Below are 26,256 nucleotides of genomic sequence, written 5' to 3'. Positions count from 1 at the left end.
TTTAAGTTATTCAGTTGGGACAAATAATTATTTTATGATGGAGGAGCAACACAAACTGGGCACAAAATACTCTGAATTGGAAGGAGTTCAATACAACCAGAATTATTGATACACACTGTTGAGTGTCATGGGTGAACCAAATGGGGAGAAGAGTTACAGTGATTCTCTTTGTTGGATAATTTCCATGCAGTGATAGAGCTAGAAGAACAAAATGAAGTAGTGGGATGGGAGTGGAGGTAGGCCTGGCTCTGGCACTATATGCTCTCTTACACACCTGCCCACAGGAAATGTGAACAGAACTTTGTCCCTTTTGTGGCTGTGGGAGTGCACGGGGTCACTGAGGTAAAAGTAGGGATGGTGAGGTTGAGTGCTTCTCATCTGCTGTTTGTGTAAGAGTGTCGTTCTGCTCCTTGTTTTGTGTGTCAGCACCTTATTTGTAGGGATAGACTTATTGCTTGTTATTACTGTTAATGACCCTGAGGGATAACACTTACTTGCCATGATTCTGGGGGGCGGGGGAACATGAGATGGTGATGGCTGCATTTGATGATGTCACCCTCATCTTGGTGACAGTGCCTGGCAAATGGCATAAAAGATCCCAAGACAGAATATAAACAAAAGTTTGAGTACTGACAAACCATCCTCTGAATGACAAACCATGAATATAAATCACTAACAAAGATTATTATTGTGGAGAAGATTATTCCAATGCCACTACATGAAAGTGATTTAAAGATTTTATTCTGAAATTACTTATTTTTTCCTGAAAGTTTTATAGTTTTGCCAAATCCTCTTCCCTATAAGCAATGCTATGATACCATTTGTGTTTGTAATTTTTAAGTGAAATTTTATTCTTGGAAATTATTTGTAATAGTATCATTTTTCTTCTTCAGTACATCTGTTGCCTGTATTTATCAAGGTGATAGCTGCAGTTGCCAAAGGCTAAAACAAATCTTGGGCACCGTGGTTCTATGATAACATTGCAAAACCAGCAGAGCTGACGCAATGATGTGTATCCTCTCTTTTCATGTTCATTGCCAAGAGAATTACTGACTTTTAAGCAACAGTTGTGCCAACAAATTGAGGACATGGAAGAGCATAGGTGACACAGAGGGTACAATTTGTTCTGATGGCTCTTTGTTGCTGTTAACATTTTGTAGATTGGAAAGTAAGCTTGGAATGGTGACCATTAAAAACAGTAACGTCTTGTAAATTACAAAATGAATACAACACATGTAGAGTATTAAGATTTTGTTTTTATTGGTACTTTTTAAAACAACTCTACACTATAGGGCCTTGCTTGAGAGCTCTGCTTGTAGTATATCACGACACATTTAAATGGCTGCCTTAGAAATAAGGCTTGGCTGGGCTAAACCAGGATTTGAACATGCAATCCCAGACAGTACAAATAGCTAACAATGGCTTGGCATCCAGATACTGTGTTTCATCCAAAGATCTGGAAGAGCTTATAAAAAATTCTAATTACAGCATAATAGGTTTCCATTTTGCATCAAGGATTGTCAACATGTAAAAACACACAACCATCATTTTCAGATCTCTGTTTTGGGGTACTTACAGTCATATCATATTTCATGTTATTGATCTAAATTTGGTTTTAATTGTAACTTGCTTTCAGGTTTTAAAATGATCTAATTTCCAGGCCCAAAGATGAAAGGGAGAATTTTCCACGAGCATGCAAAACATTTAAAAGCTTAATTTTGGGGGGTTCTTTCCCACTGGCATTTTTGCTCTTAATTTTCTTCTGTGCTTTAAATAATTTGTCGCTACTTCAGCTTGTTGTTAGCTAACATAGCCCCATAGTGCTTCAACCACTAGTGTGCCATATTCTTCAGAAGCAAAGCAACTATTAGAGCTATTCTAGCAACACTACAGAAACAATAACTAGGAAGGAAAAAAAAGTCATAATTCTTGGTAAAGCATGTAGCATAGCAATGCCAGTGTCTAGCTAACAATACACATTTCCCCCTATATGAATTATTTTAAGTAAGCAAAAGCTCATGTCATGCTGGGGAAAGGGATGATGAATACATGCCTCTTAATTAAGGGAACAAATAATACAGCTGGCGACAGAGCTAGATAACTCAAGGCTCTAATCTTTCCCTATTGTGGACCAACAGAAATTGAAAATGAGCATAGAGACCTAAGGGACCTCTATGCTTTCCCTATATATTCTGCCCAGTTTAAGTTTAAGTGCAGTCATGTTGGCTTTAGGTTGGATATTAGGAGAAATTTCTTTTCAGAAGGAGTGCTAAATGTTTGTTGCAGAGCATGGTCCCCTCTCTGTTGAATGTTTAACCTATGGCTTGGAACCAGTGTCAAGATTCATCTCTTTCTGGTATTTTTATCTTTTATTAATAAAGTAATAAAATAGTTTAACTTATAAATATAATAATTATAAATAAAAATATACATGTTTCCTCAGCCTTAAAAAGAAATGACAACTATACCAAATGACACATCTAATCCCAACTCCAGTTACCTCTGTTTTTCCCGAGTGCCTGAAAAATAGATTTTGTGGTTCCTCTACAGACCATTAAATGAACCATCCTGCGATCTCTTCTTCCCCCAAAATTTGCATGCTTCAAGATGCTTATGTACATATAAAATTATAACAACAGCTGCCCAGTATTATGTTACCCTAGGAGCATCACACGATAATGCAAATCTCAACCAATTGAAAAATCCAAAGGTCATTTTCACTTTCTATAGTGAAATGAAAAGTAGAACAATGTACAGACTCTAGCTCACACTATGGAGCTGAGCTACTGTATTCTTCAGTTCTGTTCTTGTTCAGGTGCCACCATCACTGGAGTTGTTTCACCTTGTTTCTTTCAAGAAACCATTCCGGTCCAGCTTGGATTTGAATAAGAGCAGGATAAGCTCCTATCCTGGTTCCAGGATACTGTAATCATGGCATAGTCACCAGGTTAGTTCCAAAACAATAGAAACAAGTAAAACCAGCAGCAGATTTTGAAATTTTCATTCTCTTTGCACAGATTTGATACTCGTTCAGAAAGTGTTATCAGGAATGAATTCCGCTTGTAGTTCACTGTGTATTATCCTTAAAAGGGTAATAATACAAGGATAATTACAAGGATGTGCACATCCATTTAAGGTCAAATGGTATCAAGAGAGAGAGAAACTCTCAAACGCTGTTTTTCTGAACAACTCTTCTGCTCTCACAAAACAGTTTGAACTCAGCATGTTGCCTTAACTTTATCCCTACCCATTCTGAGTATTTCTGGGATTCTGGATACTGTAAAAACCCAATATTAAAAACTATAAAAATAAAGAGATTATAAAAACAGAAACTATAAGACTGGAATGACAGAGATGGAACTCTTTTTTTGAAAGTGGCTCCAGGTCAGGCTTTTCAAGTTCTTGGCAAATTGATGCTCTTTGGAGAGCAAAGCAACACTTAATTTTGTCTGGTTAACTGATTGTCAAATATTTGACCCTGAATTATAGATTTCCTACAGAGCGTATTAACCATCTGATAAAACATTCACAGAAAACAGGTAAATTGGAAGCTACTGAGATTACCATGGAAATAGATGGGAAGTAAAGGGACTGTGACTCCCTCCTAAAATTCAAGCCCTGTGTGCTTTTTGGATCAACCTCCTGGCTTCTGGCCCTGAGTATTTTTCTCACTCAGCCCCTGAATTTCCTGCTGCCACACCTTCTTTGTACTGGTAAATTGGTTCAGTCCTCTTGCTGTGTAACCTGACCCATGGCACAGGATGTTTGAAGGTTCACACTTTGCAGGTAAAGGTTGTATTTTCAGCCTGCGTTTAAATGCCTGGCTTCTGGGACTTTAGCTGGGAGCAGAGCAGTGTGACAGTCTAATGAACAAACCAATGGATTCTTACAGTCCTGTGTGAACAGGGAAAAGGGAGTCTGGAGTTGTTTTCAATGATACCAATTTGAAGAAGAAGTAAGGCTAGGTTTTGACAGGAAAAAAAAAAAAAAAAAAAAAAAAAAAGTGAAATTATTTAAATTGAATTATGGAAAGATTTTGTATTGGGAAAGGGTTTGGGTTTTTTTTGCAAATACGTGGTACAGTTTAAAGTCAGAAAGGAAGATCCACTTCATGATGAAGTAATGGTTGTCTAAAGTTTGGGACACTTAGCTGGTATACAGGATAGCTCAGTTCAGGCCTTCCAGCCAAGTCAGGGCCAAGCAGAAACTGTGTGTTGCAGACTAGTGCCACCTCTCCAATAGCCATGATTGTCTGCAATGATTGATTTGTTTAAATTTATGTCTGATGTGTTAATAGTAAAAAGTGTTTAAACATAAACCTCTCTCAAGACCTGAATTTCAATAGATGATGGACCTATGTAACTGTACAGGCTTGACTCCTGTGTTCTTGCAAATGAGACTTGGAATTTATCCTGATGTTTACAAATGTGTTGTTTTAAAACTGCACATAAAGTATAATTTGCATGTTTCTACAGGGCTTGCATCATGCAGACATTATCCAGCATGTCTCCCTCCCAGAACACTCAGCACAGCTGATAGTCTTAGTAACAAAGCCAAATTCAGAAACAGCAGATGGACAGGCAGGCAAAGACTCTGTGCTTCACTGCAGGCTTTACGTGATTCTAAATAGACGAATATATTAAACATTTGAATTATAGAATCAGAACCACAGAATGGCTTGGGTTGAAAGGCAAGTCAAAGGCTACCCAGTTCCAACCCCACTGCCATGGGCAGGGTTGCCACCCTTTAGATCTGGATGCCCAGGGTCCCATCCAACCAGGCCTTAAACACCTCCAGGGATGGGGTACCCACAGCTTCTCTGAGCAGCTTAATCAATGGCTAGACTCTCCATCCTTTCCATGAAAATCTTCCCCCTCGCATCTAAATGTATATGTTTATGAACTTTATGAACTATATGAAATTTTAGAAATATTAATCACACAAATCACAGAATCACAGAATGACCCGGGTCAGAAGGGACCTCAAGGATCATGAGGCTCAAACCCCCCTGCCTGGCAGGGCTACCAAACTAGGTTCCACATTTACTAGATCAGGTTGCCCAGGGCCCCATCCAACCTGGTCTTGAACACCTCCAGGGATGGAGCATCTATAACGTCCCTGGGCAGCCTGTTCTAGGACCTCACCACTCTCCTAGTAAAGAACTTCCCCCTAACATCCAACCTAAATATTTAAATAAGAACTATATGGTGTCTAACTGGTAGTTTTTGATAGAAGATACAGTGACAAATGTGGTAAGGACAATGAGTTAAACATGGCTTACCTTTGAAATAGGAAAAAGAACAGTTGAAATTCTGTTTCTGGATTTCAGAAGATCATTGCTAATGATTTGGCTCCAGTTGCCTCATCTGGATGGTCTTAACGTGTGCACAACTGTATGTCTGGGAACACTTGCCCTTCTCCATCCTTAAGCCTGATCAAACAGATGAAACAGTGCACAGTGGATTAATGATGAAACTTACTGTCAGATATGTGAAGTCCTTTTGCATTAGTACTTAAACAACTTAAAATAGTTGGAGATGAGGCTTGAGGTGGAAGATTAGTTATCCCGACTCACTGTGTATCTTGTTCTGAAATAAACAGCAATGATTTCTGCTGCAGAAAGGATCCAGGCAAGTTATGTGGAGGTGTGGATCTGTTTTCTTCTGTGTCTCTATGTAAATATTGGTGGTCTTACTGGGACTCTGATAATCTAAAATACATGATTTTATAATATTCTTCTCTAATTAATCTCTCTCTGAGACTATGGGAATATTTTATATCTCTCCAGAAATCCCTTTGTGACACTTACTGTCCCTTGATACTGATGTTCCAGACAGAGCTATTAGCGCCAAACCTCCAGACACAGAAATTGGATTTACAGGCTATTATTTAAAGTCTTCGGAGAGTTGAAGGGGTGGAGAGAATCAGGAATAGAATAGTACACTTCCCCCAGTTTCACTTTTCAGAAATTAAATAAACATTTACAAAGAAAAACATGAAAGCTTTATTTTTAATTAGAGGCATAAGCATTAGCTGTTCATTATATCCTCCCGCTTGTACATTGTGGGAAAGAACCATTTGTCATCCAAGAGTGCAGAGGCTTAATGATTATTAGGTAGTTTTGGATCCTTGGAGAGAAGCTATGAGAGGAGTATACAGTATCATTATGATAATATTATCTATATAATAATAACATTTTGTTTATTTTACAGAGAAACAATGATTCAGTCTCAGCATACTCCAACCAGCTGAGGTCAAAGCTAATTGTTATCTATTTACTGGCTTGGAAGCAGAGGTTTCTTTGGCTGCATCCACCATTAGACAAGAAGAAAAGAGTAATCAAGAAATAAAGCTGGCAAGAAATAGGACATACACAGTGAACACTGGAAGTCTTACTGATGCAGAATAAATCTGTTTTCTGCTGATTTCTCAGCCATATTTTTGTTGCTAATGGGTTGAGCTCAGAAACAAATTGTAAGCGCTCATGTTAGTTTCAAATTCTCCTTGATTCTTTTCAGAAGGATCAATGGGGTGGGTGTACTGTTTTGTCTGAAATCTTTTCCTTAAGTGTTGCAAATATCAAGAGAGACAAGTATGCTGTTGTCTTCTGAAGAGTTAGAAGCCATCTGCCTTGACATTTTATAATTAAAAGGTGATTGTGCTGGGTCTTTAGCAGAGCTCTTTAACAGTGTTTTCAGAAGTTATCAATTAAAAACAAAAACCAAATTTGGTTAAAATTTGTTGCTCCCAGTCACTTTCTAAATGTTGTTTCCTTGACAATTGTGATGCTACTTTTTCACTATCTGTCTGGTATTTTCAAATAGCTTTCTAGTTATGGAAATACAGATTTGCTCAGGTTCATTTCTGTGCTATGTCGAAGGTCTCCCTTTTCAGTAGTGATCTTATGACCATTTTTTTTTTCCATCGGTAGATTAATTCTAAGAGTATTTCCATTCACTTTGTATCACGTTAGTTCTCTTAGGTGACTACAGATCTGGTAGACCTGGGCTTAGCTAAGGCATGTTTTGAATATTTGAGTTTGTCCTGTTAAAAATAGAATAAAATACTACGTCACTTTATTGAGAAGCCTCAGGAGGATTAGAGAATGAATTTTCAGGTGCAGCGATTGAAGTGTGGGTATCTCTTTTAAAAGTAAATTATCAATGAAATGACCTCTTGCTAGTCTATATTTACTCTTTTTTGAAGCTTCATCTTTTTTCCGTTCAGTTTGTAAGTCAAAACAGAATATCGCTCCATTGCTAACACTGCAGGTTTAGCCTACTATCTGAAAATCAAGTTTGGTTTGTTCTGCTTCACTACAGTAGCACCCACAGCACAAGAACTCTAGATCTGGAACTTATCAGGGTTTTTTCTTTATATTCAAGACAAGTATACACGTGACCTAGACTTGAACTTTTACAGTGCTGACACTATAGGAAACATTTCCCTCGTCAGTAAGTTGATATGTTAACACCAGTAGTTACAACAATTAAAACTAGCGGCAGCCTTTTTTGCTGTTGTGGTTTTTTTTTTGAACAAAACAAAACAAAATCCTGTAAGATATTCTGTGTTGGTTGCCTAGATAGCTGAAATGTGATGGTTCTGCTGCGAAGAGAGCTAATTCTTCAACAGGCAAAGTATAGATAAGCTGCAGCATAATCCAGTCTCACATTTTTCTAATTTCATGACAGTGTCTGTGGAGCACACACGCTGTCTGCTTCAGAATCGTGTTACACTCTGGGGAGCTTGCAGCAAAACTGTCATGAGACATACAACATCACATCTCCTTTCTCTACCCAAATATTATGCATGTCCTTTGCCTCAAATATAATCCCAAGAATGAAGGCTGTGATTGCATCCCTTGAAACAATGTCTTACTTTTTTTGAAGCTCTTATATATCTATCTATCAAATCTCTGTGTTTAAGTTTGTTGTTTGCATCTCTCTGTGCAAGTCTACAGAGATAGATAGAAAAGAAAACAGTGACTTAGCTGCACTTGGGACTCTCGCCAGCCTTTGTGGGATGGAAAATTCCTTCCTAATTCCATATCTGACTTTAAATTTGACCCTCAGCATGTGTGCAAGATAGACCAACACACGCACTTCAGAAAAAAAAGATCCTTTGTGTCCTAGCAGGACATTGGTGCAACTTTTCCAAGGTCCCAGTCTGGCTGCTGCCGATCAAGGAAGCTTTGTCTTCCCTCAAGCATCCTAGAGTGTGCGGGTAAACTGGACATCAGAAAAAAGAGCTGTGCTCTACCTCCTGCAGGCTGTCAACAGAAGCCATGAAACATGAGATGTGGCTGTAGTGTTCATCTCAATGAAGAGCTACCAGAAAGATGAGCATATTGAGCACGTACAGGAAACCACTGGTCCCCATGGGAGAGTAATTAGTGTTCATGTTCCAATATTAGTGATCATTTATATATTATTAATTTAATACATTTAAATTTAAATTTAATTTATATTTAAATTTAAAATTGCTCGCTAGCACTGCTACCTTTTGTCTTATTAATATTTAACAAACCCAGTTTTATTTGACTACCTAGATACCAACTAAAAAAATATCAAATAGGTTCAGAACGAGGCTGATTCCCAGGGGATCTCTTGATAAATTACCCCAGTCACTGATATAAACCCTTTACAGAACCCTTGAGCTGCCTTCATTAATTAGTTTTGAATCTTTCCATTAACTGCAGCTTTCAGATTTGTACAATCCTGTGTCTTGGAGAAGCCCACGTCGTACTCACAGTTGCCTTTATCAAGTTAGCTTATCACAGTAAGAACAGTGGGGTGCTGTGTGCCTGTGTTAAAAGATGATTCACATTTATTTAATTTTATCCTTACTTGCTTTTAGAAAGAATGCTAACATAACTCCCTTCATTACTGTACCCACACTGATATTGAGGTACAGTGCCTAAAATTTCCTAGGCACTTCTTCTTTAGTAGTTATTTAATACCCAGGTTCAATTGCAGTTCTCCAGCCCTCTGGAATTTTCCCCGTTTTCCATTAGATGTTCAGTATCAACACCAGTGGTTCGAAGAACTCCTCATTCAGTTTATGTAAGTCTCCAGGCCTGTTGATTTGAAAACATTTAATTTTAGCAGATCTCATCTCACATCTCTTTTTATTACCTACAGTGAATTTTGTTGTGCTGACGTAATATGGGATGATACATTCTCCAGCTTTATTCCAAGGACAAAATGTTGTGCAAAGGACAAAATGTTTATTGGGTATTTCCTCCTTTTTTTTTTTTTTTTTTGGATTGTTATTTACAGTTTTATCATCCACAACTAGCAGTGGGCTCGTGGCCAGCCCCAGGCTTTTCCTAATATTTATAAAAATATCTTTTTTTCTCTCTTTATCCCCTATTCACTGTTAGTATTTCTTTCATTTTATTAAGTTCCCTCATTAGTTCCCTGCATGTTTTATTTTAACACTTACTTTCCCATTTCTGCCATTCTGCAAATAAGTGAATTTCATTACGTTTTATTTCTATCTTCTTTAATGCCATCCTCCCTCTAGCTTAGACAGTTTCCCTTTTAGTATAAATATTTTTGTGCTTATAAGCGCACTTTCCCTGTGATTGTTTAGGTTTAACACTTTATTTTATACTTCCCATTTGATTTTGCATTACCGGTCAATCGGGCTAACAGTTGTTCTGAATGCTGGAAGTTTTGTTCTGTATGAAGCTGCAGTTCTATGTTTTAGAACCAGCCCGTTGCTGATTGATGCCACATTCTGCTTGCACAAGGTGACTGTGACCATATCACCATTATTAATACCTAGGCAGTTGCCAGTTCAAGGAAAGCAGTTAAATCTTCTTGGCTGTGGCTGAGCTATTTCAGCTTCCATAGCGGAGAGTCTGCATTACCACAGGAGCCCTGGGAAATGTTAACAGTCATTTTGTTACTGCTCACATGAAAGGTTCAGCACATACTTCTTAGCAGGAGCACATCCCTCATGACAAAGTTAATTTCAAGTTAGCAAGCAAATCATAATAAGAAGGAAGACTTTAACTCAGGAGATCAGTAGAATGTCATTAGGAATGATTCCAGCAGAACTCCAAAAGGAAGCATGAGGAGTACCCTGAAAATTCTTTGGGTTTTTTTGTTGTTTGGTTTGGTTTTGTCCAACCAGCTGCTCATTCTTGCTCTATGCTGTTTGCCATTGGATACATTTATAGGGCAGTACTGTAAAGAAGAGCACCAACAATCACTCTCATCTTCAAAATATCATCAATGAATATGCATTCTGATTTATAGCAAGACTGCATCAGCCAAACATCTGTTGTTGGAATTTTCATTACTTTTACCAGTGCCCAGGTAACAGAAGCAAAAGGGATCCAGGTTGTCCTGTACACAGTGACAAATACGGTTTCCATGCTATACAAGCATTGCGGGCTCCAATTTGATGCAGAAAAAGGGTCTCCATCAGAGAGAGAAAGGAGGAGAAAAAAGTCAGTTAAATACCTGGAGTTTTGCTAGGGATCAGAAGAGTCCATGATAAAGTGATCAGATGGGAAGGCTGTCCTTTTTGCTACAAAGCATATTTTGGGTTTATCTTCAGGTGGCAGGAAGCACAGTTAACTCCCTGGTCTTGTGTTGTTGCTGAAGAACAGTTTCTTAGATGAACAGAGTTTCTAGACAAATAATTATAGGAGCAGCTCAAAACTGAGTGGGATGGTCGTCCTTTTGTAGGAAGCAAAAATCCTTCCAGGTAAGGGGAAAGTATAGTCAAGAAACAGTGAATTAGCATCTGATTTATGCCATGGAAAAGGAGTCTGTACCTAGCACAACAACTCCTATCACCAGGATTGCCTTCTTTCCTCTCACATGTAGCTAATGAATGTACTCATTCACTCTTAAGAGCCATTCAGGGATAGAGTGAAGCTCTGTGAACAGAGGGTTTGCACCCACAGAAACCACTCTGGAAGAGAAATGTCCATTTAAGTCTGGCCTTTGCCCAGCATACCTTCATTTCCCTTGTTAATCCTGACAGCAACACCACCAGTCAGCATAATTCCTTATTTTAAAAAAAGCTATATGCACAAATACCCATTCAAAGTAGGAAATGTGTTGATTTTTTTATTCTATTCTTCTCTTTTCTTTTTCCACTTGCTTAAATAAGCACAGCAGAGCTGTTTTTTATCACAGCCCTGCTCCTGCATTTTTCCAACCCAATTAGGCCATTACCAGGGCTAAATGAGGCATGGAGCCTTCAAAAGTCACACCGTCGTCCCGGAGATGAAGCGAGTAGAGCTGCAGAGTTGGCAGGTAGGTGAGGTGATGGGGCTCACTGGAGTGTGACCCTGGCTGTTTCTGTGTTCCAGAAAGATCACCTTCAGAATAAGGCGGGCAGGAAGGAAGTCAATTGAAAATATTACTTTTAAAAGGCACGGTGCTAACTACAGGTTGCAATGCTGGGGTTGAGCGATGCAGCTGTGTTCATTGGGGATGCATAGAAGACCAAGGTCAGCCTCCTCTCCCATGTAACCAGCAATAGGACTATAGGGAATGGCCTCAAGTTGCACCATGGGAGATTCAGGTTGGACATTAGGAAATTCGTCTTCTCTGAAAGAGTGGTCAGGTGCTGGAATGGGCTGCCCAGGGACATGCTTGAGTCACTGTCCCTGGAAGTATTCAAGAAATATTTAGTTGTACTGAGGGACATGGTTTAGTGCAAAGTATTGGTGGTAGGTAGACAGTTGGACTGGATGATCTTAGAGGTCTTTTCCAACTTCAGTGATTATATGATTCTAAGAGGTTATTATTGTAATGTCCTGATGGTAGATATTCCCTGGTGCCACGATGGGGACTCTTCACATGGAAGTGATGCAGAGGTTCACCTGTCCTGCCCTGAAGCTCTGATCACTCTTGCCAATATTTCTTCTGATACACACTGGGAAAACTTATGTCTAACACAAGAAGAAAAAGAGCTCCTTTTAGAAAGACAAGGAATGTAAAGCCCAGCAATTATGCTCACCAAAGACAAGCTTGGGATCCCCAACTATTTTTCAGGGAGAAGCTCTGACAAAAAGAGTGATAATTTTCTGTCCTGTACCTTTTTAAACACTTCAGGTTTTGTGTACTTAAAGAAAACATGCGCTTCCACTTTTATGCTTTCCATTTTTGTACAACTAAGAGTGGATAAAGGCCTTTGCTCAGAATGCGGATTATTTTAGGTGAACATCTTCACCTCAGTTCTTCTGCTCTCACACTAAGCAATACCTTAGTTGCCAGCTAAATCATATAAAACTTCCTGCAGAATATAGTGGTAGAATCAGATACAGTACTGAACTCATCAGCTGAATTAATCCCAAAGTGAGAAAGGTAGTCTTCCCGGCCTCTTTTGGTTTGAAAGCATGATAGATCTGTTGAGATAAATACAGTCAAAAGAATCCCACATTTAAGCATTATCAGACATGTTCTTCTGGGTCTAGCTGCAGATGTCTGAGATGTTACTTCCACGTCAGCATATTCTTCACCTCTGTAGTCTTCACAGCAAGAACTGTGCTCCTAATCTGCTTCAGTCCCAAACGCAGCTCAGTCATGAAACGCAGCTTCACCTTCATGGTAGTTTGAGCTCAGATGCTAAAATTTGCAGGAAAAAGCTGAGGGGAAGGCTCACAATCTGTCATAATGACTTCAGAGCTCCTTATGACCTCTCATAGGGGTACAATAAAAAATCACAGCTGAGACTGTGATATTTCATGAAAGTGCATGATAGGGAGTTTCCAATAGGGAAATATCACATAGAGATAAATCTTGTATTCAAAGGGACGTGTGTCTTTCAGTTGTGCAGAGAAATGAGCTTCAGTAACTTTCATAAGTTGAATATTTTAATCTAAGATTGATTTTTTTAGGGTAGATTTTCACAAAATCACTTAGGCCATTAACCAACTGTTAACTGGTGGACCTAGAAATGTTGCTTAGGGCACTAATGCTACAATTATTTAACACGGTATTGTTGAAGCAGGTATCACTGGGTACTTCTAGAGGCAGGATCTCATACCAAATGATATTAGACGCTTTGAATGCTGATTTGAGTACAGAAGGCAGTTTCTATAATCCTAATTAATTATAGGAGGGGAAAAGGTATCTGTATTTTGTAAATAATATGATGCATCCCTGCATAGGGAAGGTGGAGCAACAGGGGAGTGCTGTGTGAGGTGCGTGTACATTCCTGCTTTGGCTTCGCTACTGCCAGTACTAGCTGCAAGTCATGGCTCTGTGTTATCATCTCATCTACATCTTTAGCAGGGAAGTGTAGTCCCATGGGCTCAGCCAGCATTTCTTAGGTGAATAATACAGTCATAGATGATAAACAAGTCCTTGCATATCACATTGATCTTCCAGAGCATTGCACAGCAAAATAAGGGTCGTTGGTCCTATTCAGGGATCAGTGTTTGGTGTACAGTATTGTATTCCACCTTGTGCTCTCATGGAACATGCTACCACAAGCCAGCACTGCAGGGAAGAGTCAGCAAAACCTGCCGTCCTCTCACTGTAGGACTAGAGCAGGACATAGGCCTCTCTGTGCCACTTACCTCCCATCACGCCTGCATTTTTGCTCTTGATTTTTTCCTCTGCCTTCCACTAATCTACATTAAGGGATTTTCATGGATTCGACAGAACTTCTGTCCTTGGTAGAGCCCAGAATTTCTTCTAAGTTCAAGAAAAAGCCTTCTGTATGTTAAACTTATTTTCCTTTTCCGGGAACCTACTAGGTCACACCACAGACAGAGGTTACACATAGCAGACAGGCAAAAGAAATATAAAAATGAGCTTGAATATTTTGCTACTAGAACAAAAGAAAAGAGAAGGATGTTGGTAAAGGTATAATTATTCTGTTTAGAAAATAATAAAGAGGAGAAAATAGACAGTGGAGAAATGGAGATTAAAAAAACCCACATCTTGGCACAGTTGAGAACTGGAAACGTAAAAGAAAATGTAGGGGGAGGAAAAAAGCACAAAAAATCTAAGAGGATTTATTAGTGAGTCATGCTGGACAATGAAAAATTAAACCATCCAACAAAAAGAAAGTGTTTGTTTCTAATACAAGTACAAATGAGAACGGAGCAGCCAGCCAGGGGCTACTTTAGCTTCTGATTCAGCAAAGCACTGAAATACATGATAAGCTTTTAGAATCTAATAGATTTCATTAAAGCCAATTGCACTAAAGTTGAGCACATACTTACGTGTTTTTTCTGAACTAGATCTATGTTGAAATTGGCTCAGAATTACAGTTGTCCTTATTGTTTGGTTCACTAAGAATTCTGCAGGAGGAAAAATGGAAACAAATAAAATCCTTTGCTTCAGATTCAGAAATTAAAACAAAACAACAACAACAAAAACAGGTAAAATTGAAGGAAATTACAAGGCAAAATAAATATCTTCCCTGAAAGCAAATGGATAAAGTTCAATAGGAAAAAACTGTGCAGCTCTCAAATATGATTCTTTTTCTAAAGGAAAATCTGAATTGAACTTGCTGCAGCTGATAGTCAGTTTGACATTTTATTTGATATTTGTCAGTGTGACACAGCAGAAGCAAAGAAGTTCTGAAATAATTTCTGGCCTGGGAAGCCCTGGACAGAGAAAGCAATTGGCATAAAGACTTCTCAGCCAGAAGAATGAGGTAGATATCAGGTCAAGGATCCCTGCTTGTGCTACCTCTGGGAAAACATCACTTTTAACAAAGCGATACCACTTTGTTATCAGAAATCTGTCACCATACTTTATTTAAAAGCTGCACTTCACACACTGATATTTCTAGTGGCTTGCAACCAAAATCAATGTGTCACAGAAGGTTTTGGAAAGAATTTTGCTGATACAACCCAGATTCTTCTTATATTTATTTACACGATCAGAGTTTATTGGCTCCTGTTATTTTGTGAAAGAATGATCAAAAGCTGGTTGATTAGCTCAGAAAAATTCAGAAACTTATGTATTTCCTTTTTGTAGTACTCTTTTCTATTATTTTATGTTCTCTGACATTTCAGTTTGCCAACCAGAATATTGTACACTGGCTGGTCAGAAAGTGTGAGATCTCTTTTGGATGACATTGCACCACATGTTGTAATTTTAAGTACATGCAGACAGCTGACTACTTTGGCATTTCCCCCACTTCTCTCCAGTTCTTTCCTGCCTCATGACATAACATAGAAAGGAAACTGATTAGAATGGCTTAATTCTTGTTACCAGTCCTTCTTTCTAAACAGAAGAAAGGCAGGAAAAAGAAACAGAACTGAGCATCCAAAACTTGTTAACAAGGATAGTGCCTGCTTATTCTCTTTAAGAAAAAAGCAGAATAATTTCAGAAATTATGTTCTGTTGGCATTTGTTGATATGCAAGACTCGAGCTGAAGCCCCTTTTCATTTGCAGAACTGCCCTGATGTGTTTTAATGGGCATGACTAGCAAGGAAGAATGACTGTGCTAGAGAGATCTAATCTCAGCCCCAGAGATTCTCTTGCAGGAGTGAAAGAAGATAGTCCAAGTGCTGTGAGATACAGAGAAACCAGTTGCCTTTGTGGGGCTCATAGAATGGCTTGGGTTGGAAGGGACCTCAAGGATCATGAATCTCCAGCCCCTCTATCACAGGCAGGGCCAACAACCTCCATATCTAATACTAGACCAGGCTGCCCAGAGCCCCATCCAGCCTGGCTTTGAACACCTCCAGGGATGGGGCATCCACAAGTTCTCTGGGCAGCCTGTTACAGCACCTCACACCTTCTTGGTAAAGAACTTCCCCCTGATATCCAACCTAAATCTTCCCTCCTTCAACTTAAACCTATTTCCCCTTGTTCTGCTGTTATCTACTCCCCTCCTGTTTGTAGGCTCCCTTGAGGTACTGAAAGGCTACAAGGAGGTCACCCCACAGCCTTCTCTTCTCCAGGCTGAACAATTCCACCTCCCTCAGCCTGTCTTCATAGGGAGGTGTTCCAGCCCTCTAATCATCTTTACAGCCCTCCTCTGGACCATCTCTAACAGCTCCATCTTTCTAATATTGGGGGCCCCAGACCTAGACACAGTGCTCCTCAAAAAGCAGAGAGCAAAGAGGGACAGACACCTCCCTGTCCCTGCTGGCCACCCCTCTTCTGATGGAGCCCAGGATAACATTGGCTTTCTGAGCTGCAAGAGCACACTGCTGGTTCACATTCAGTTTTTCATCCACCAGAACCTCCCAGGTCCTTCTCTGCAGGGCTACTCTCAACGACTGCTCTTTCCAGTCTCTGTATTAACCTGCAATTCCTCCAGCCCAAGTGCAGAACCTTGCACTTAGATGTGCTGAACCTCATTAGGTTCACCCAGGCCCACTTTTTGAGTCTGATGAGGTCCCTCTGAATGTCATTCCTTCTTCCTAATGTGTCAACCACACCACTCAGCTTGGTGTCTCCAGCAGACTCGCTGAGGGTGCACTCAGTTCCATCACCAATGCCATTGACAAAGAAGTCAAAGATCAGCCATCCCAAGACAGAACCCTGGAGGACACTGCTTGGTACCAGCCTCTACCTTGACATAGAACCATCCATCACCACCCTTTGTCTGCGGCCTTTCACCCCATTCATTATCCATTAGGTGGTCCACCCATCAAATCCACATCCATCCAATTTGGAGATAAGGATGTGGTGGGGGGACCATGTCAAAGGTCCAAATAAATGACATTGGTCGCCTTCCCTTTCTCTACCAATATCATCATCCCATCATAGAAGGCCACCAGGTTGCTTAGGCATGACTTTCCCCTGGTGCAGCTGTGCTGGCTCTCTCGGATCACACGCTCATTCCTTGTGTGATCAAGCATGTTGTCTGGGAGGATCTGTTCCATGATCTTCCCAGGTACAGAGGTGACACTCGCCAGCCTGTAGTTTCCCGGGTCCTCCTTGCTCCCTTTGTTATAAATGGGAGTGATCTGACCCTTTTCCCAGTCATCCAGGATCTCACCTGACAGCCACAGTTGAATGCCTGATTGTTTCAGGCAAAAGTCTGAATTAATCAAAGTTTGCAAACAACAACCAGGGACATCCCACAAGAATTTGGTGTCTTCATTCTGCAGAGCACTCCCCAGGGCGTTCTCCATCTGTCCAGGATGGGCTAACCACCTCTCAGAAACATGGGGTGAGGTAACAGAGCTGTTACTGAAATGCACATACTTTAGCATGGTTGGTGGATCTATCTTTAGAAAATTAAAAGTTAAAGAAAACAATATCATGAAGTAAACTTTAGTAAAATATTTCAGCTCCTGTTTTACAGTAACTCCTAAGGCTCCTTATCTCCTCTTTAAATGAAGACAAAATCATTGAAATTACATTTTATCCTTAGGCCAATATTATATCTAGGTTGTACTTTCATTGCCTTTAAACAGCTTACAAGATGGCAGGTTTTTAACAGGAGGGAAAGGAAACAATCAAGTGAATAAACTATGGCACAGCAAGAAAAGATCAGTCTTGGAGGAAAAAAAAGGACAACTTTAAGATGTGGACCAAATGAATTCGCTGTTAACTAGAATCTCTAAATCTGAAATTGCTTGAGGGCCCAATGCAGCCTACCAGTATATATCAGGGTAACCAGTATCTGATTGGTTTATGGCAGCATCTCAAAAGGCTGAAGGTTGTCTGCTGTGCATCTGGAACTCCTTAGAGACTAGAATTCATTTGAAGCCATGGCTGGTGTGTGGTGATATAGTTCCTAAGCATTTCTCTAGCGGTTCCCTAGACAATCTGATGAATTTGTCATATGTTGTTTCTTGTCTAGTCATTTCCCAGTGAGCACTGGCAGTGCAGCAGAATGCTTTGCTTGGTTGGATGCCTTGACATCCTCACTCATTTCAGTATTCCCTTTTGTGTATACACGCACACACTTTTGCTATGATTGTATTAAGAAAGGCACAGGAGTAGGAAGATGAAAAGCTGCAGAATTCCCTTCCAGTGTTTGCTCCTGAGATTTGCAGTAAGTCTTGCAGAAATTAGGTTTAGCTTTTATTGCAGAAAATTCTTACCCTTCAGAGGAATAAAAAGCCATGCTCATGAGGCCCTTAGATCTGCTCCTCAGCCTAGCTTGCAACCCTGCCCACATAGAAATGGCTCCAAAGACATATATCACCTCCACACAGATTTCCACCAGGCACTTGCTGGTTCAGATATCACTTATATCTGTGTGCCTGCTAACATCTAATGGTGTTAGCTGTGAGCTTAGATACACTTGGCTAAAACCTAAAATGCCTCTCTGAGATATTTTCTATTACCAAACTGTTTCACTTTTTGGCTTCTCACCATCAGCACATAGAATTATTTACACTGAGGGATATCATTTTTCAGGACCTAAATCACACTGGTCAGGGACTATCAGCATGCTACTGCCACCAGTATGCAAGTTATTTCAAAAGTGTTATGCGAATCCCCAAATCAGGTGCAGTTCTGACAGCTGCTATAAAGCCATGTAGTCCCAGCAGTATTGCAAGCCATGGGATCATGCCAGTGAAGGTGGCAAATAGATCAGAGGCCTTATAATCCCCCAATTAAATCCACACGTGGTAAATGCTGCCTGAAGAGCAGGTCTGGGTTTTTGCCTGGCGATGCTAGAGCCAGGAACTGATGCTCTTTTGACTGCCATTGCTGCCACCAAATTTGTTCCTTAAAACGAAGTATTCAGATTAATCCTAGCTACCTTTTTCTGTATCTGCATGTCCCCAGAGATTTAGACATCAGTCTCTTAACAGTTTAATTCTGAAACTGGTCTGTTGAGAAGAATAGCAACAGTGATACCCAAGGCACATTTCTCCCACTCTGCCATTTAGTAGAGCTGAAAACAGATCAGAGTGTGACTCCACACCCTTTATCATTCTTTATTATTTGACCACCAGTAATTGAGCTTAGGGTTGAAGGAAAACTAGTGATGTGACCGTTACATGAATAATTCTATAGATATGAAAGCTGTATAAACTTAAACCTAGCCAATGGTAACCCACTGACAACCTTCACAATGCTGGGCATCCTAGATAGAGCAGAATTAAATGTGATATAATTGTGTTGTTTACTACATATTTTTTTATACTTTGTTTGTCTTGGAGAATTGAGAATGTTGGTCTAGGACAAGCATTTAGGTTTTTCATGGCCAACTTAAACACATCACTAGGCCTACTTTCTTTCTGTGGACTATTCCTCCCTATGCTAAGATTATGTGCTTGTTGTGTGTTGTTTTTTTTTTTCATTTGACCTGGGCAGAACTTGTTATTTATGAGCTTCAGCAATTTCTTCAGTTTCACAGCACATTTGTATGAGATATTTTTAGCCTCCTCTTAGCTCTCTGATACCAAGTGTGACTATGATATAACTTCTTAACACATACTTCCAGTAATACAATAGAATATTAGCATCCCGATTCTGGCCAACAAAGTCCCATCTATATCAGGTAATACCACCATAAGCTAATAACAAGGCATGGTAATATTGTCCCATAGATCCTGAGCTGATAGTATTGATGATTTTTTGAAGTCTCACTCTCATTAAAACTTAGAGCATTCATGTTTTGGTTTTAACTTGAAAGCAAATGTGTGCGTAGTGTTTTTGAAATTATGACTCAATATCTGAATGTTGTTTTACAGTCACCTTGTCTCTGAACTCTCCAAACTAGTTGGGATTCCATTTCTGAATCATGCCCCTTTTTAAGAAAAACATCTCACTATGTTAAGAGGAAGTAAAAATTGTCACTTTTTACATTCGCGGCATTTTAATTTCACTTAAGGCTTGTCTTCTTTAAAGACAGAATAATCTAATTCTATAGAGTGAGCTCAAGCAACAGCTCTTCAGTTAGAATGCACTGGCAGCCTGGTTTTGATTGCATCTTTGATGTGCTCACTCCTCCTTTTGACCAAACTAGTGTAAGAAGGCTGTGCTAATGCCTGCCCAGGTGACATGTATGAACAATTTACTTTTGCTCATAGTGCCATAGTGCTGAGCACTAAAACATTTTGTGTCTAGCAGTCATCATCCATTCTTCCACTGAAGGGCCCTCCTTCAGCAGTTTTGAGTATCTGGACACAAACTTGATCACGCATACCCTCTTTTTCAGTCTAACTATGATCTAATTCTCTGCTTTGCATAATAAGAGAAATTCAAGGTACAGCAGGATATCTGCTGAGGAGTTTCTGCCACTTTAGAGAATTATAGATATCCATTAAGTAAGGCTTAATGCATCCCAGATTGAAAAGCCACCAAAAAACAAAAACAGAAACAAAAAAAAACCTGAAAAGCAAGAAGCTCTAAGGCAGTCTCCTGACACTTGCAGAGCTTACTGAAGTGCAGCTGGAGTTCTCATAGGCCTTTCCATTGAGCCCAACAGGAGCCTAGTGTGGGTGGGTGAGCAGCTTGGCTCTTCCCAACCAACCGATGCTACAGCCCTGAGATACCTCACCCACAGGCTGTGCTCACATGGGGCATCTAGGCCTCTTGGGGCAGCATGCTTTGTTGGGCAGGCCTGTGGGGCACACCAGGGTCCCTGGGAGTCTGCGGGACTGGGACAGATATATTACCATAGCCAGGAGTCTGGTCTAAAGGCCCAGCTCTCTGGTCTAAAGTGGTCTTGAAAGCCCAACAGATTCAGCTGAGCTTGAGCATGTTGGATCCTCATTGGCAGCCTTGCAGCACCCAAGCTGATCATATGCAATTTAGCAAGTTCTCCTGTTGCTTTGAATGGGAGGGAAAAAGTATTTTAAAAATATAATTTCTTGTGAAGTTTCAAGGCCTTGTGGATATAAACAGATTGAACTTTGACATGTGTTCAGCTGATGATTTACCCTCAGTTAACAATGTCATGCTGTTTCAGAAAAGACAAGTAACATGGTGAGATGTATAAACAGAGCCATAGTTTGCAAGGCACATGGAATAATCCTACCACTCTACTCAGCACAGATACAGGCCCAGTGAGAGCACTTTGTTCTTTTCTGGGCACTGCTCTGCACTAAATATGGAGATGCTCCGGACAGAGTTCAGAGGAACAAAGTAAGAATAATCTTCAGTTCAGGAAAGCATTGTTTCTTACAAAAAGAACAAATGTAGTTTGCTTATTCTAAAAAGAGAGAAAGAAAGAGAGAATGGATGGGTAATTAAAATTCTAAATAGGTGTGATTTTGATGAAGTAGGCACTCATCTGTGATAAGAAAGTAGGCTTAAGCTGTAACAGAGCATTCAAGTTAGATGTGAGGAGACATTTGCATTGGTAAATGTAGAGGAAGCAAGACCTGGTGTTTGTTGCCCTAGGAGTCTGACATATCTCCTTTCTTGGAAAGCTTTAGACAGGTGCAGGTATTGCTGAGCCCATCCTGGGCTAAGGGTCGGATCCTTTCCTACCCAGTCATTATATGAACTTGATTAGCTGCAGTTTAAAGTCATTGTTAGTTCCTTTTTGATGAAGAAGTACTTCAGAAGTAATATATACCAGGAATGTGCCATGTAGCTTTTCGCACAAAGAACAAATTGGATATTTCTGTATGATTCCTGGCAAAACAGTGCTGACAGCAGTAAACCTTTCAAATACACCTGCTTGTCCTGGGATGCCTACTCTGCTCCCCCAGGTCCTGTTTCTACCATGCCAGTAGTTGCCTGTTCTCTCCTGCTGTTCCTAGAGCCACTCTACTTTTCTCTACTGTAGTTTAGGTGACACAGCTGCTACCTTATTTCCACTTCCAAGAGAGTTCAAAAGGTCTGATGAAATAGAAAGAAAAAAGAAGGTTAGTTAAAGAACAATTTAAAGGGGAATTCCCTGGAATTCCCTCAGGGAAATAAGAGAATAAAAACAGGTCTCTGTCGAAAAACACTGCAATGAGAATACTTTTATATTTGTTAGTTTTTGTTTTTTTTTCTTACAAAAGAAATTTCATGGAGTTATGCTTGCTGAATACATGTACTGAATAATAAACCTCCTGCACTGAATAGCACAGAACCAAAGTATTTACACTGTAATACTAAATAATGTTTTAAACGCAAAACTACTCACAAAGGAAAGAAGTAAAAAAAGGGCTTTCTTCTAAGTGTAGTTCCTTGTTAATATTATCTTTTTTAATTTAGTAGATGAAAACTGCAGGAACACAGTATTTGTTTTGTTAGCAGTACAATTTCCACTTGTGTTTTGCTACATTTTTATGTCTTCAGGCGTGTATTAGCAGGTAATTCAATTTTTCCTTTAATAAGGAAGAGGCCCATAGTCTTAATCTAATTATGAAAAAAAGAACTGAGAGAAGATTTGCTGCAACAAAAGATAATACTAGAGGATAATAATAGCTCTTGGTACTGGCAGCAAGCTAATAGCTGCTCATCATAAAAACAGCATCTTCAAGTATTTTCAACCTCAGGCATGGAGAGAACTAGAAAACAAACTGTTGACAGACTTGTATTAAATGAGACGAAGACATTTGATGTCCCAGCTATTGAAGGAATTTAGGTATGGGCAGATGTAAATGTTGATGGGAAATTTACAAGGAGCTGTATCACCTTAGTTTGCTGCCATAAGAATGTCATTTATACATGTACAGCTCATAACAGACAGAACCTGTGATATTATTTCAGTTCTCCATCCCATCTTGAGAACAGCTAGTTCCAGATTGTTCATAGGGGGTGTGCCAAACACTACCCTATGCCATGAATTTGTACCTTTGTTTTCATTGTCTAATTACTTGTCTAATTGCTTGAATGACTTCTTGGAATACCAAGTTCTGTAAATTCTGTTTTAAAGTTTTTTTGCCAGTTTAGATCTGTTTCCTTTCAACTTTTTCTGCTTCGAGGAAAGAAGCAAGAATATGAATTCCCTTTTCCTGCATTGAATACTTCAGCCATGTACTGCCTGGTGGCAAAGAGAGTTAGTACTGTACTAATTATTTAGAAGCTCAACCCACCTCCACAGCATCCCAGTAAACTAAATTACAATGTCTGTTCATGATGAAAACTGTTTCCTTTTACATAAGCAAAGAACCTGAAAGGTAAAAGAAAGAATTATTAGAGGGAAAACCAAAAACTGGGAAAAGCGGTCATAAATGAGCAAGCTGTGATCATAAGCTCACCCTTTTCCCACAGGTGAGAAGTCATTGATCCTGTCCCACCTTGTCTGAGACCTAAGTGCAGTGTCCCCTCAAAGAGCACATAGTCCCCATCTCCTTTTGCCAGCTGGGAAGGAGGAGGAGAAAGAGATGCCCCAGTCAGTCAGACCATCCCATCTCTTTGTAACCACCATCAGAAACTACCACTCCATGCTTCAAACATCTGACTCCTAAGTACTGCATTTGTAGCACCTCATGCTTCCTACAGAAAGGGACCTCTTGCCAAATCTCAGGCCTGTTCCTTTTTTCTTTGCGCACAGGAGCTCTTGCTTATTGATTTAGGCTCCATGTACTGTCCATTGTTTCAAAAATCTTTTATTCCTCTCTTTCCTTCATTTCCTTTCTTAAACAACACCAAGCTTGCTGCACATTCACCAGTTACCTGACTATGCACAGAAGCATTAGCAGTGTGTCAAGGTAATTGTGTAAAGTGCTCTTCTGCAGCAGCCATACCAGGTCTTCCTCTGTCCATAAGATCAGACACCCATTCTGCAGATCACTGTAAATATTTCCACGGGGCATCAGACAGCAGGAGGCCTTTGTAAACCAGAGTAGAGTAAAGAGTCTGTAGCTGACTTCAGCAATTGTTTGCGTTTCAGTAACACGCCCTGCAGGAACTGGCTGCATTAGCCCCAGTCAGGCAGAGAGGACATCAGCATACAAAATGCCTGGTATACTTTTCACATATTGTTTGAATCCATAAGTGATAGGAGGAAGATGACATTTTCCTTGTTGAAAAGTGAAAAAGTATTTCCTTCCCTTTTCTATTGGGCAGTAAAGAAGCAAGAACCACCATCCATTGGGAAAAATGAGAACCCAGCCTCTTTGCTCTGATTTGTCAGCTGCTAGTCCTGACACTGGTCATCCTGTTGACAAAGGGTCACACGTCACATGAGGTTTCTCAGTAGAAGACACCAGAAATCAAGGTGTTAAAAAAAGCCACTAACAGTAGGAGATATCTTACCCTGGCTAGAGCAGTTTGAGGTAACTCCTTTTGCTTGCTAGAGGATGGTCGCAAGGTGTTTTCTGTCTGACAGTGTCAGCAGCAACTGGGCATTTCATGTCCATGTTTCAGATTTTGAGGATGGAGCTGAAATGCCCATTCACAAGCAAGCAAACAAACAAACAAACAAAAAACACCAAAGCCTGCAACACTAGGTTCCTACAAGATCTTTTAATTATGACTCCACTTTTCCTGTTAGAAAACTGTTTGCCTGTATGTATTTTGAATTCCAGACAAAGATTTGATTGTCCTTGCCAATTAATACTCTGGGACCACAGCATAGCTTAAAACAGAACCACTGTAGGGAAGTGCAACATAGATCCAGCTGCCTAAGCATGCTGACTGAAGGAGCAGCAGAATTATGTGAGTTTTTTCTCTCTTTTCCCATTGACTGCTGCTTCTGGGCCTTCATTTTAACAAAACTGTAAGAAATATTCACATACGCTTGGTGGTCATACAGAGTGCATTATAATAATAACAGTAATAATTATATTATAAAATAATTATTATTATAACTTATTATTTTTATTACTATAACTACTATTATGAACAGGAAATTCAAAGAAACTCCCCAGGATCTTCATGTTTTCCTGCAGTAGCTCTTATTTTGACCTAGGCAGAGTTCAAATCTTTCCAGATATATTTAATGCAGTATGAGCTGTTCTTATAAACAATTCACATCACTTGAAAACTCATGATAGCTTGCTCCAGAATTTAACTACACTCAGGATTAGCAATATATGCTCTACTTTTAGTCTCAAAATTGTCAAACTTCAATTTTTTACTATTACCTTTTGTACCTGTTCCCAATAGGTTGAAGAGACGTTTATTATGAATTTTAGTGTGCCCCTCTCCTCCCTCATAACTGTAGCCATTTTCATATATAATTAAGTTAGCTCTTAATTTGGCAGGCCTGTAGATGCACTGCAGAGAAAATGTATTGAGCACAGAGAGGGTGCAATGTCTGTCATCCCAACAGGATGCTGACTTCAAAGCTCCCCAGCTAAGCCTGGAGTGGTATGATGACTGAACCTTTCAAGCCTTCACAGTTCATTGTGGAGAAGTATCTTGATTTCAGGTACTTCCCTGGAAGCCATTCTCACTTTAGATAAAAAAGTTTTCATGTGACTTTGTTTCATTTTTAGTAAGGATAAGTTCAAAACAGAAAGTAAAGACCGACCAATGGAAAAGATGGGATGAATGGGTACCGGAATCTTACCATCATTCTTCACTTAAAAGTTTTGATTCTTACAGCATTTGATTTTTCCTTATTTCCAGTTTTCCCATCCAAGACCCTCCCACAGTGTGCTCTGCTCACTGAGGTCTGATTACAAGTTTTGCAGGGTCTGCAAGCGAGACACCACAGTCATGCAGAATTATGAGCAGATTATATAATCCACTTCAGAAGTTTGGTAGAGAGTGAGGACATCTGCGATAACCTCTGTCGCTTGCTTGAGGAAGTGCAGCTGTGATCACCGGGGTGCTTGACACGCTCAAAGTTGGGATATGTCCTTGGTTGTTGACTTGAGACAGCCTACGGGGGCATGATGAGACATTGGTTTGTCAAAGCAGAACCATCCTGAGTGCATGGGGCTCTGCTGTGTACATAGAATCACTATTGATGTCTTTATTTTTCAGTTCTCGAAGATGGGCTCTCTGTAATGCTTTGGTCATGAAGAAACAAGGAACACCGAATTGTTATTTTACAATGGAGAAAACAGAGGGACAAATACCAGCACTGTGGCTTCCACCTTGTTGCTTATCTCTCTGCAGACATGTGTCGCAAATGCTCTCTGGGCTGTACTAAGGAAAGGAAAGGCTTAGAAATTACAACATCTGCTTTCTTAAATCATCTTTTCCAATTTTACATCCTATAACCCCTTGGTGAAAGGAGGAACAATGACTTTATATAGCTGCTGTTTGATTCTTTTGCTGTTTACCTGGAACACTGCTGCCTATGGACCAAACCAACGGGCACAGAAGAAGGGAGACATTATTCTTGGAGGATTGTTCCCCATCCATTTTGGAGTGGCTGCTAAGGACCAGGATCTAAAGTCAAGACCTGAATCAGTGGAGTGCATAAGGTAAGTCACAAAAAGAGAAGATAAAAAGTTTTGGTGGGGAAGCGTTACAACTGACAAATTATAAGCTGAGTGTATACAGTAT

At 39.8% G+C, this 26,256-nt stretch overlaps 1 protein-coding gene across 1 annotated transcript in view; it reads left to right on the top strand.

Moving 5' to 3' along the window:
• The window catches only part of CASR (calcium sensing receptor), a 73,415-nt gene that overhangs the window by 8,515 nt on the left and 38,644 nt on the right, over positions 1 to 26,256 (top strand). The window contains exon 2 of the mRNA XM_072343152.1: positions 25,729 to 26,174. Within this exon, the coding sequence (XP_072199253.1) occupies positions 25,990 to 26,174 (185 nt within the window). The 5' untranslated portion in view covers positions 25,729 to 25,989. The remainder of the gene's footprint in view (positions 1 to 25,728; positions 26,175 to 26,256) is intronic.

The sequence above is a fragment of the Excalfactoria chinensis genome, chromosome 1 (assembly GCF_039878825.1).
Source record: "Excalfactoria chinensis isolate bCotChi1 chromosome 1, bCotChi1.hap2, whole genome shotgun sequence".
NCBI lineage: Eukaryota > Metazoa > Chordata > Aves > Galliformes > Phasianidae > Excalfactoria > Excalfactoria chinensis.
Note: the sequence above shows the minus strand (reverse complement) of the source record. Positions and strands in the feature narration are given on the sequence as shown.